The sequence below is a fragment of the Cynocephalus volans genome, chromosome 5, assembly GCF_027409185.1.
Source record: "Cynocephalus volans isolate mCynVol1 chromosome 5, mCynVol1.pri, whole genome shotgun sequence".
In the NCBI taxonomy this organism is placed as follows: domain Eukaryota; kingdom Metazoa; phylum Chordata; class Mammalia; order Dermoptera; family Cynocephalidae; genus Cynocephalus; species Cynocephalus volans.
This window is the reverse complement of record NC_084464.1, coordinates 118,116,025-118,129,097: the sequence shown is the minus strand read 5'-3', so window position 1 is coordinate 118,129,097 and position 13,073 is coordinate 118,116,025. Positions and strand designations below refer to the sequence as shown.

Here is a 13,073-nt window from a genome sequence, read left to right as displayed (position 1 = left end):
CTACAGTGTAAATCAGGTCATGTAACTCCTTTGGTCATAACTGTCCCCCACCCCATCTCAGATTATAGGCCCACATCTTTACAGTACAGGCCGTATAGAATCTGGATCCCTGACCCTCACCTGCAGCTCATTTCCTTTGTGACCTTATCTCCTATTACTATGCCACCTATTCTCTGCTCAAGCCACACTAGCCTCTTGGCTATTCCTCCAACATGCAGGTCACATTCATCTAAAGACTATTCCCTCTGCCTGGAATGCTGCTCCTTCTGTACCTACATGGCTCACTCCCTCACCTCCTTCAAGTCTTTGCTCAAATGTCAGTTTCTCAATGAAGCTACCTGAATCAGACCATGGTACTCAAAATTACAACCACTCTCTTCTCAGTACTACCTACTCCCTTGACCTTATTTTATCTTTCCCATGGCGTTTTACACTAGACTTATGTTGATAACACTCTCTCCTCCTAATAGAATGTAAGTTCCATGAGGGCAGGGATCTTTTTTCACTGCTATATTTTAGCACATGCAGCAGTACCTAAAACAGAGTAGGCACTCATAAAATATGAGGGTACTTTTTGAAGTACCCCCTTGTATTTACTCTCTGAATGAATGAATGAATGAACCCAATGGAGTGGTATGGTTCTAAAAGCACTGGACCAGGGGGTTATAAGACTCAGTTGTAGGTCTTCTTTACTATTAATTTACTATATGAATTTGGGTAAGACCCCACCTCACTGGGTCTCAGCTTTCCCATCTATAAAATAAGGGAGTTGCATGAAATAATCTCTGAGATTCTTTCCAGTTGCAAAAGCCTATGATTCTTCTGATCATGCTCTATATTGGAGCCAGTTATGTGGAACCAGACTTCAAAACTGGCAGTTAACTTCTCTGACCCAAGGTGTCATGGCCATAAGAGTAGTGTTTCTATGGGTGGAATTGTTACTCTCCTTGATGCTAATGTTCTTGAACCATGTAGCAGATGGGCGCCTCAATTGCGGGCAGCAGCAACAAAGGAGGGACAACCGTAGTTTTAAGTGGGCCACACTTATAACATTACCTTGTATGTAAGAACAAAGTGAGGAAGGCAGACAAGAAATAGAATTTGTACATGTTCCTTTTCTCCCACCCTACTAATGACCATTTTGATAATATTGATCTTTTTGACTTTCCTTCTTTTCTTCTACCTGCTTCCTCCTCTCTGTCTCTCTCTGACACACACACATACACACACACACAAACACACACCTTTGCTTTGGATTTAAAAGGGACTGGGTGGGGAAGGAGGAGAAAATGGAGAAGTAAAGAGGTATGGAAGAAGATAGGGTTAGTGAAATGCAATATAAATGACTTAAAATATACACAAGAAAAACTTGAGAGTTAAAATGAAAAACTGAAATTTAAGCCATCAATTCTTTGGCTTCCTGCAAGAAAATATAATGAAGGGTTGAGTCAGGGTTGCTCTTAAGATATGCAGTGTCCTGGCTGCAAACATTTTGAGGGGGCCCTTGTTTATATAAACAATTTTATTTAATTGTATTAAACATGTAATTTGGACTGGCCGGTTAGCTCAGCTAGTTAGAGCGCAGTCTTGTAACACCAAGGTCAAAGGTTCAGTTCTCCATACTAGCAAGCCACCAAAAAAATAAAAAATAAATGTAGTTTTAAAATTCATGGCCCCCTGAAAGATATAGTGACTTACTGATGAAGAGTTAGAAGAAATAACAGAGGTACATATACATTTGTTTGTTGTTTAATCAGCATGCATGAAGATTCTCTGTAGCATCTGTGCATCAGCTCTTCCTGCTGGGGTAGACAAACTGTCTCTTCGTGTTCTTTACTCTCAAATGCTCCGTTCCTGTCTCATTTCATATCTCTCACCGTGCTCTAAAAAAAAGTGGCAGAGCTGTTATTACGCATCATGCCATGGCTTTTTGTCATTTGTATTGAAACAATATAGTTTTTCTTGCCTCTGCAGTATCCTAATACTATTTATGTAATGCTGGTCACATCGTCACTCTTTAAGCTCCATCATCCCTCGTGCTGCTTCTGACACTGGCTCCCATTGACTTCCTGAAAAAATGTGCCTACTTGACGATGACCAGAAATACAAATCTTACCATAAGTGTGCAGGAAAATGTGAATGATCATCTGTTTTCTAGTCAGTTAAATTTACCACACAGCTTCCCACCGTGTCTTTTCTTGAATACTTTAGGTCACAGTAACTGCATCTCAGTGACTAGAATGAGATCTCTTTTAATGTTGGCTGCACACATGTCCACCAGGAGCGAGGTCTGGCGAGGTGCCCGTGGGTGGCGCCGGACGAGTGGTCCCATTCCAGCGCAAGGAATGTCCTTGACCAAGCCGGGAGAGCGCAGCCCCACCCCATTCATCAGGAGCCAGGAAGGCCGGTGGAAAGCACTCCGAGGACGTAGCAGAAGTGCCACCCGGCGGACAGCCCGAGAGGCAGCGCGCGGCCTGCAAGGAGAGCGCCCCGGGCCGCGGTGCAGCGCGCTGAGCGACGGACCCGCCGCCACTTCGTCGGCTCCCGCGCTGTGGATGGGGGTTGGCACCTCTGGTCACAGCCCCCGGGGCTCGCCACTTGGGACAGGAAGGGAGCGCGGAGAAGGGCCGAAACGAGCCCAGGCGGCGGGGTCCAGCGTGGGGCGCCCTGACGGCGGCCAGTACTGAACTGATTATATAGTTATTACTCCAGCTGTGCCAGGAGTAACTTGGGTGTTTTTCGCTTTGGGCTTTATCTTCCCCACAAAATGTGTATCTTCCTCATAGATCTATTGAATCATTATTGGCTAAAGATGCTTATTTTGTACGCAGCTTTCTCAAATTCAAGTTATCTCAACATGAGAGAATGGTAGGTATAAACATATCAGTAATAGGTCAACTACTCATGATATACGAAATTCATACAATCAATAAAACACCACATAGATCCAGATTGGTTTTTTTTTTTTTTTTTTTTTGGCTTTGGCATATGCTTTCCCCCATTTCAAATGCTGAAATATGTTTACATTATCAAATAGTCCATAGTATACGTTCTGTTGATAACCACTAACTGGCAATTAATTACACAAGGAAAATATATTTAAATGGTTTTCATTTGTAGCTTAAGATGAAACATCTATAAATATATAAAAATTTTATATTCGGTTTTTTCTGCACTTAAGAACACCTTAAAATATCAGAACACATTGTACATATTTTATTTATTTATAAAATACTATGTATAGATATTTATTTTCCAGGAGCAACAGTTTTGTGTAAGATGGAACATCATCGCATATAGAATCATAGGATGCTTGTGCAAGAAACAACCTTGAAGAGGTCTGTCTCAATCCAGAGGATGTCATTCAGCTGTTATCTAATAAAATCATTACAGTTTATAAATAGGAAAGCCTGTCATTTGTAAAGGACTTTACAAAATTCTTTCACATTTTCTACGTTATTTAATGTCGTTTCAGAAAGTTATTTTCTAATATGTGACTCTACCTGGGACTATGTTGTAAGGGGTAAGTAGGATAATTAGTTTAAAGCGGCTGGTGTGTAGTGAGCACTACATACATATTATTTTACTTCACTGTCTCCACTACACATGAATGAAGACACTTGTATGGACCACTGGGTGGCAGCAGAGGAAACCGTACTTAAAAATCCATTTTCTTTCTGAGTACTGGTGCACTGAGATTAGAGAAGCTTAATTGTACTGGGTGATTAGTTCAGAAAAATAATTCAGGTCAGGAGTAATGCAGTTTGCCTCTCTGGAAATACCAGTCTTTGCTCTTTGGTCGAGGGGTCACATTTATGGATTTGTGACCCCCACTCCCAGCTCAAGGAGCCAGTTGTGTAGCTTTCTACTCTCCTCAGCTGCCAATATCTGCTCTTTACTGACCAGTGCTAAATTTCGGTATAATCTATTTAGAAGCTAAAGTGATATCTCTACACCCTATATTTTTGAGGTAACAAATAGCTACCTAGTCTTGCATTCAGACTTGCATTTGGTTGGCTATGATACTTAAAAGTTTTAGTGTTAATGTGATTTCCCTTTGTGCTATAAGCCAAATGCAAGAAAACACTTAGCAAAATCACATAGTTGTTTCTTATTACAATCATGCATTAGGATTTTTTAAAAAATAATTAAAGACTGAGAACACAGAAAAGAGACAAAGAGGATAACAGTATAAGTGCAGTTGTGCCATTCAACTTTGGGAAACATAAAGAAAGCTGAGCAAATCTAAACATTGGGTTTGTATTTGTCTCCTGGGAAGGAAGCAACCTAGATTGTGGTGGGGGAGTGGCAGAGCTGACAGAGTTGAAGTTAAGAAAATGAACAAGTCTATATAAGCCATAGAATTTGATGTGGTAGCCAAAAGCATTTGGTAGCAAAATATAAGGTAGTATTAGACATAATTGATTTTAATTATATGTTTTGTGATTACATAAATTCATAGGCATAAAGGAAAGGAAATACCATGTTCTTAATGGAAAAGTTTTGTCTAGCTGGCTGTGGAGCAAAAGAACACTCTAGACAAAAAGGAAAAAAAAAAAGACCAGGAATTCGATTTATTTGATTTGAAGTGGATAATATGCAATGAAATTCCAAGGATACGTACTACCCTTTAAATGTTCACACAGATGCTATAAAGCACTTTGAAGCCATGTAGAAGAGCAAAAGAATATTTACAATCCTTTGCCAGAAAGTTATAGTGGACGATCATGATTAACTGGCTCAAAATGTAAACTTTATGTGTCATACTCTGAAAGAGTTTGATGTAGAAAGGGCTTCAGAAGCTAGTGAAAATAAAGTTTCCTGGCATTAGGGTATAAACAACTTTAATCTTCTTTCAGAAGATGTAATGCTATAACTTCATATGTTCTTTGATTTTGCTGTTAACTGAAAATCTTATTGAAGAGTCTTAACTGTGGTATAGTTCCTGAAAACTAATAAACTAATTCTGAGCACTGTGTAAAGTGTTCAATTAACTTGTATGTCTTAATGCAGGAATTTCAAAATTTTTCAAATAGAGCCATAGAATTTTAGAGCTGTAGGAGATTTTAGAGAGCAAAATGAATGTTACCTTCCATATTGATATAGCACATTATATCAGAGTGAAACTAGAACTCCAGTTGCCTTCCAGAAGGTGCTTCTATTTTTGTTTTTACATGTTTCTTGTTATGACATATCATACTTAGTATAGAGTTAATTGACAAATTGGAATAGCTTTTCTTGACCACTTGAAAAAGATCCATGAATTAACATTCTTTTAGAAGTAAAATGCCAGTAAATATCTTTAGAGAAAGCTCAGAGTCAAATTCAGTGGTATTTTTCTTCCAGAATAAATGAGCTGGGCCTACTACCATTCCAGAAGGCTGTACACATATTGATCTGTATACATATAAGCATAAATATAAAAATCTTGTTAGATTTAAAAAGGACCCCAAGAATTCATTTAGTTCAGTTCCTTGCCTTCCAGCAGGTAAGGTATCTCTCTCTCTATTTTATAGATGAAACGATTAAGGCCAGACAGATGAACTAACTAGTCCAAGGTTAAGTAACAATAAGTAATGGTGATGGCAAGTCAGGCCACCTATCCTAGCAAAGTACTACACTATGCAGTTTCCTATCAGGAAACAAAAACCTGAAAACATTTTGTTTACTTAAAAATTCATTTTCTGCTTGTTTCTATTAAGTTGAAGAGCCCAGAATTTTACACAAAATAGAATCTTCCATAATTGTGTAAAAGTAGATTACCAAGTAACAACTGCATTTAGATAGTCAAGTTGTTTGGTCTCCTTGAAAGTGAATCTTGAAAGTTGGGTTGATCATTGGCAGTTCATTTGGCTAAATAAATAAATAAAAGCCCTCATATTGCTTATTTAAGCCAATGAGCCAATTGCTTAGGTGAATGTGGCAAAAATCGGCATGAGACACCATATACACACATATGACAGAAATATTAAAAATAAGTAGAAAACCATCAAATACTAGAGGTTGCATTTAGCAAAACTAAGCAGAGAAAAGTTGGGCAGATATTAGCCCCTTTTGGAGTCCTAGATAATGAATATACAAGTATAGGTGGCAGTCTTGGTTCCCCAAATAGATTTTGAGGGCAAAGGTGCAATTTGATAACAAAAAGGCACAGATAGTATCCCCGTAGTGGACACAGAGGTGAAGCTTTCTAGAATACACTTTCTAGAATACACTTTATGTGTAGTAGCTATAAAAATGCTCCTAGTATGGAGGTGCTGCAAATAACATTTATGATACTAATGGTGATACAATAATGGATCATCTTCCTCTGGTTACAGCAGAATGATTCAAGACCTCTTTGCACACGTTACCAGTTTAGAAGAAAAAGGAGGAGGCAGTGAAAAGTTCATGGATATTGTATGGAGGTAGAAATTGAGAAAACTAGAAATTAGATGGAGAGAAAATAGTGATAGAAGATGTGGAATGCAAAGAGGAAAGGAAAAGGTAATGTTTATTGGCATTTATTTTATGAAAGGCACTGTGCTGAAACCTGCTTAAACTCTTGTTATCACATTGAATCCTCACAACAGCTCTATGAGGCAGCTACTATGCAGATGACAAAATGCACTCAGGAATACTATTTTTCACACAGCTAATAAGGAACAGAACTAAGATGCAAATTTTGACATGACTTCAAGTTCCATATTGTTTTTAATTAGGCCAATATGACACTAGAGGTATTATTAGACCACCAAAAAAAATTTTCAAAAAGAGGGAGTTATTGGCACAATTATCAGATAAAATGATTTTTGAAATAATATTTTGGATGGACTTAAGTAAACAGATATCAAAGAGAGAGAAACAGATGAAGAGATTACACTGAAACTCCATCATCATAAAAACGAAGTATCAGTTAAGTAACCTGAATTGCAAAATGTGATATTCTCAAGGTTTTAATTCAATACCTTCTGGTTTGTTTTCTTCATTATCTTCCTCCACCCTGTCTCCAAGGAAGCTATAGTGACCTTGCAAGTCATCACCCATGCACAGAAAACTGGGTGCTGAAATCTCTCTCCAGTCCTGACGTGAAGGAATTCGGATGTGTTTGACATCTTCACTCCCAGGAATGAAGCCAAATAGTTTCTTAATGCGCCGCAGGATGAGGAGCCTGGAGTGCTGCTCTGCAGCTTGTTCAAAGAGCTCTCTCTCATTCTGGAGGTGCCTGGTCCAGTAGGAATGCTGCAGGGTGGTGAGGGGGGAGCAGCACCTCGCCACACAGCGGGACACCAGGACAGTGACGGTTGCCAAGGTGATCAAAATCCAGCCCAGCATCTTCACAGAATTATTAAAAGAAAAACAGAAAGCATCAATACATCAAATATTCAAGAGACAGACTTGGTAGGAGGGTTTCCTACAAAACTGAGAACTAAAATGTGAATAAGAAATGTGTTTTTCTAGTCTTTAATATATTAACAAGTTGCTGCTCATTTGATGTGGAAATAGGTCTAATGGAGGTTATAGGCCCAGGCATTTCAACTTGGATTTTGGATTACAAAGGAATTTGCCCAGTTAACTGGGCATGGATTTTTGGAATGGATTCTAAGCACTGTCCTTTTTGTTTTAGGTGACAGATGCTATAACCTACCAATTAACCTTACATAAGATACATAAATAGTGTTCTTTGCTTTTAGCTCAACCTTACTTCTCAATTATCAGGTACAGGCCCATGCACTCTTTGGGCGCCTAATAAATATTTGATAATGATGGTGATGAAAATGATTATATGATAGGTAATAATGGTAGCCTCCTTAGGTGTCTTCGATGATGTGCCAGCAAGTATTTATTGATATTTCTTCCTGAGTTGCTCTTTTCTCTTATGTTTTGCAGCCAAAGAAGAAAGTCATGAGCAGACTCAGGTCTCTAAATGTATTACTGGTGGTAAAGTCACCGTGGCTTGTAGTACCTATTGGTTTCCTTTCCATTGCCTTCCCCCTCAAATGGTAATTTGCTGACCAGTTTTATTACATGTCTTTGAAACATACTTTGAAAGGAAAATGAACTAGTTTTTACCTGAGACTATTTAGTGTCAGCTTCTAAAGACTGATGTAAATGGCTGTTTTCTAGTCTTAGAATCCTTTTTGTCTCTTTTTTACTCTTTTTTCAGTATTTAGTGGTTGTTATGTTAAGTGAGAGAGAAAAGTTCCACACATGTAGGGAAGCCAACAGTATGGAGCGAGTTTGGGCAGCAAAGGCCTCTTCTGCGTCTTGTGATTCCCCAGCAAGCCTGGAGTTAGCAGTGTGTGCACAGTGGGAGAGGTGCACTCTATGGAGGCTAAAACCTGCGAAGTGATATTCGTTACCATTTAACTTAATAGAGGCCAATATGGTGGAGGAAAAGTAATTTTAGATGCCCATTAATTCATCGATTATCATTTATTGAGCTCCAGGTTTACCTTCCACTATATGCAGTGTTTGGTACTTGGTAATGGGGACTGAGATGTAAATAATTTTAAGGTACATTCATTCTCTCTACAGTCATTAAGCCTGAAGGGGGAGAAAAATGAGCAAGGCAAAAAATATGGTGCAATGTGATAGTTTCTGATGCGAGTAAACACAGCACCTGAGGACGCACAATGGAAGAGAAATGAACTGATTTAAGGAGAGGATCCTCAAGAAATACTTCTTAGAGGAGATTATGCTCAGATTTAATTTAGTAAAAGGAAGTTCAGATGCAAGAAGTCGAGAAGAATTCTAATAAAAGAAGACAGAAAAATAAGAGCATGAAGAGTTCGGAGAATCTCAAGAAATTTGGATTTCCAGGGTCATGGGAGTCATGTGGAAAAGTGGTCAAGGGACAGATATTGAAGGACCTTGTATGTCGTGTCAAGGAATTTAGATTTGTGCTTAAGCTGGTACAAAATCATTGAAGGACTGTGGGGGTGGGGGGGTTGGAATCTCATCATCCAATTTGTATTTAGAAAAATGCATTTGGCATGTGAGTAGAAGGCAAGTTGAAATGGGGTGAAACTATGTCAAGAAGATATTTTAGAATGGGGCATGCACAAAGAAGATCTTGTGGTCAACCCAGGAAAGTCCAGCAGAAAAACTGAATACAAAGTTCATGGAAAGATTCATGTTATCTTTTAAATTTATTTTTCCATGAACTTTTTGAAGTACCCTCATATTCCTCCAATGAGATTGAAGTTCAAGGTAGTTGAGAATATGGCCTAGTGAAATGGAAACAGCATAATCTCTGGATATCTTATCAGCCATTAATTGCTCTATGAACTTACATAAGTTCCATAAGTTCTTTGAGCTTTGGTTTACTCATCTGTAAAATGAAGTTAATAATATCTGCCTCTCATTATTATGAGGAATAAAGTTAAGATATGAGATATTTACACAGTATATGATAAGTATCTCAATAGATATGTTTTGTTTTACAAAAGCAAAATATCTACCAGTGATGGTACACAGAATTGTAAAACTGTCTTTTCACAGATGTCTGTGTATACGTTTAATAAAACGTTTTATTTAGACTTTAAGAAAATCTTACCATTGTGTATTACATTTTAGTTTTTCTTAAGCAAGAACATTTTTGAAAGTTATAATTGTCCCATTGATTTTTTGACTTTTAACATACCTGCACATAGGTCCTCTGCCTGAGCTTTAGGGCTGGTATTTAAAAGTTGAGGCAAAGCATATCTTTATGGGATTTCTAACTTTTCTTAAATTAGGCCATATTGCACCATTTGGTGTGCTGTGCCTTGATAGTAATTTTTTCAACTAAGTAGTATTAGCATTTCTAAATTTTAATAGCTGAAAGGTCAGAGATCAAAAAATACATATGCCTTTGCAATAAGTAGTTTAAAAAATAATGTGTTTTTGCTTTATTGCAGTGGTTTAAAAGTGAATTTTTCCCCCAAATCCCTTGGAGAAACTAATGAAAACCAATAGCTTTCTCAACTGACAAAACAGCAATGGCGCTTTTAAAATTTAACCTGTAAGTGTAGTAGGTTCAGGCTTTCCTCCCACCCTACATTCTGACACAAACCTGTCCATGGACACTAAATTTAGAAATCACCATTAGAGTCTTTTTTTAAATCAAAATCAAGTTTCCTGTAATTTTAGGTGAGATTTTATTATATAAGAATGCATATTTAAGCATATATACTCATATATGCAGAAAGATGGGATTTAGTAATATAGTACTAATAATATTCATAATAATATCTAAAATTCATTTTTTTTTTTTATAGATTCTGGGGACAGTACTGAGCACTTTAGATGTATTAGCTCCTTTATTCCTCATGACAACCCTGTGTGGTAGATACTATTAATATCCCCATTTTACAGTTGAGGAAAGTGGAGCAAGGATAAATTATACAACTTACTCAAGGTTTTGCAGGTTAATAAGCATCAAAGAAAACTCAAACCCAGGTCTGCTGACTCCGAAGCTCAACATCATAACTATACTGATACAGCTGCTCAGTAGAACTCAATTTGATGAATGGCATCTAGTTTGTGTTCTATAATCAGACAATATGAGAAGCAGAAGGAATGTGAAATATTTCCAGCAACTGTAGTTACTATGAGATAGCACAGCAGAAAAAACAAACAAAAACCAACTTACTTGGGACTGGTATCTGTGCATAAGAGCTACTTCATCTCTTACTGAGATCATATCAGAAGGAGCTGATCTGCAACATGGAAACCCAGCTAGTATCTCTTCTCGTTTGCTGGTGCTGATATTAGCAAACACTGGGTAATGGTCCACAGAGGCAAACTCACTTGCTGCACATTCATAGTAGGTGCCTGTCAGCAGAGTCACCGCCAGCCATGTTAACGGAGCAACAAGTGCCCTCCCGGTGATGCTGCAGAACCTAAGGCAAGCCAGCTTGCGCTCCAGGGGGCTGATTCTCCGGCGAGGAGGGACACAGTTGCAGCAGTATTCGCTGGTCATTGTCCACATTTGGCTTCTCAAAGCATAACCAGCAATCAGAAAGATCAAGGCAGGAATGATGAGAAAAGCAGAACCATAATAGAAATTTTTCCCAGCCTGACAGGGACAGCTGAACGTGAAAGAGGAGAACACTCGTTGTCCACCAATAGTCAAAGCCGCAATTAAAGAATTGATAAATGTTCCACTTCTCTGCAGAGAAGATATAATATTGTTGAGAGCTGGGCTCATCGTGGGAAGCTCCAACACAGATCAGCTTGTGGCCCTTTCTGATCATTAGACTCCACCAGCTATAACCATTTTATGGGATCTTACTGGTTTAACTGGTTGGGTGAAGTGACCCAACATCCTTACATGTTTAAAGGATTCTAGCATCTTTCCTTGTGTACTTTGTGAATCCTGAGCTAATAAATTCACTTTAGATTACAGCTGGAAGAAACTGAGAGATTCATCTGGCATAAGTGAAGAGGGAAACTTCTTCAGTATATCTTCCCACTAAAAAGAGGACGGCTTTCTTGACAAGCAAACTGTCTCCATCTTTCCATGTGCTTGCTTTGCATGGCACAAAACGCAGAGCACCAGCAAATAAAGCATTGGAAGCAAAACAGAGACATTCTTACCCTGTACTAGACCAGGATTTTGTCTAGAGAGTAGAGGAAATTTTTAAATACTAGAGGAATCCAAAATTTAGGGCTGGCTGGAACATCCCTAAACTAAGGATTCTGCCAGAAGATCCTAAAAGATTTCCCAAAGGAAAAGAACAAGCTTAGATATCCCTAAAGCCAAATCACAACAAAAACATTCTAACTTTGCATAAAAATTTAAAATTTGTTTGTATTGACAGAATATTGCTATGTGCTGCTTTAAAATTTAAGCTACAAATTTGTTTATATGGTATCTTTTTGTTATATGAAAGCGTAATATTTGTTTTTTTTAATAAAGTTATACAAGGGTACTTCAAAAAGTTCATTAAAAAATTAGTATTATCTTTCAATTCTATTTTTTCCACAAACTTTTTGAAGTACCCTCATGTACCCATAAACAAGAAACGTAAGGTGTTTTTTATGTTTATTTAATCAGCAAATATTTATTGTACAATATTGTACAACTTCTATATGAAGAAAACTAGAGTAGGTTTGGTTGGGCTTATAAAAAGTGAATATAATATAAATTTCTCTCTCAAATAAACTGTTAATTGGACATGGTTAAATACATAATTAGCGAATTGAAACACAGTACTGAGGAATTCGTTCAAAATGCAGTACAAAAAGACAAAGAAATAAAATAATATATTTTTAAAAGCAGTTGAGGGAAATAAAAGACATAAGCAACTCCACAATTAATAGGTGTTCTAGGAAAAAAAAAAAAAGATAGGAAGGTATACGCAGAGAAGCAATATTTGAAGAGAAATAACTGGGAACTTTGCAGAATCAAAGAAAAGTTCTCACACCAGAAGAATGCTGGTTGTTCTGAGAAGTGTAAATAAAGATAAATTCACATCTAGACACATCAAAGTAAAACTGGAGAATGTGAAAATAGATATTCTTAAGAGCTACAAGAAAGAAAAGACAGATAACCTACAAAAGAATAACATACACTGACAGCAGACTTCTCATCAATAACAATAGAGACCAGAAGACAACACTTCAGAGTGCTTAGTACCAGCTAAACCGTATTTGGACAGAGCAAAATAAAGACATGTAAAGACTAAGGGTATTTACCACCCACAGAACCTCATTAAGAGGATTACTAAAGGATATATTTCAGCAAGAAGAAAAAAGAACCCTGAGGAAAGACAGGGGAGCAAAAAGTAATAGTGAGAACAAATACAATATTTTCAAAGTCCTCTTATTTAATTATTAGCTGTAGAAATAATTTTTATTTAAAAAGATACAACTTAAGTGAAACAAGTCAGGCACAGAAAGAGAAATACCACATGTTCTCACTTATTGGTGGGAGCTAAAAATTAATATATAAATTCACACACACACACACACAGACACACACACACACACACACACACAAACCGGGGGGGGGGGAAGAAGATATAACAACCACAATTATTTGAAGTTGATACAACAAGCAAACAGAAAGGACATTGTTGGGGGGGAGAGGGGAAGGGAGAAGGGAG

General features: G+C 37.6%; 1 protein-coding gene across 1 annotated transcript; it reads right to left on the bottom strand.

The window, feature by feature from the left end:
* Positions 1–6,927: 6,927 nt before the first annotated feature.
* Positions 6,928–11,173, bottom strand: CALHM4 (calcium homeostasis modulator family member 4). Its single transcript, XM_063096134.1, has 2 exons — positions 10,616–11,173; positions 6,928–7,314 (listed from the first exon to the last, which is right to left on the bottom strand). The coding sequence occupies exons 1-2, from the start codon at positions 11,171–11,173 to the stop codon at positions 6,928–6,930; spliced, it is 945 nt and encodes a 314-aa protein (XP_062952204.1).
* Between the last annotated feature and the right edge of the window lie 1,900 nt (positions 11,174–13,073).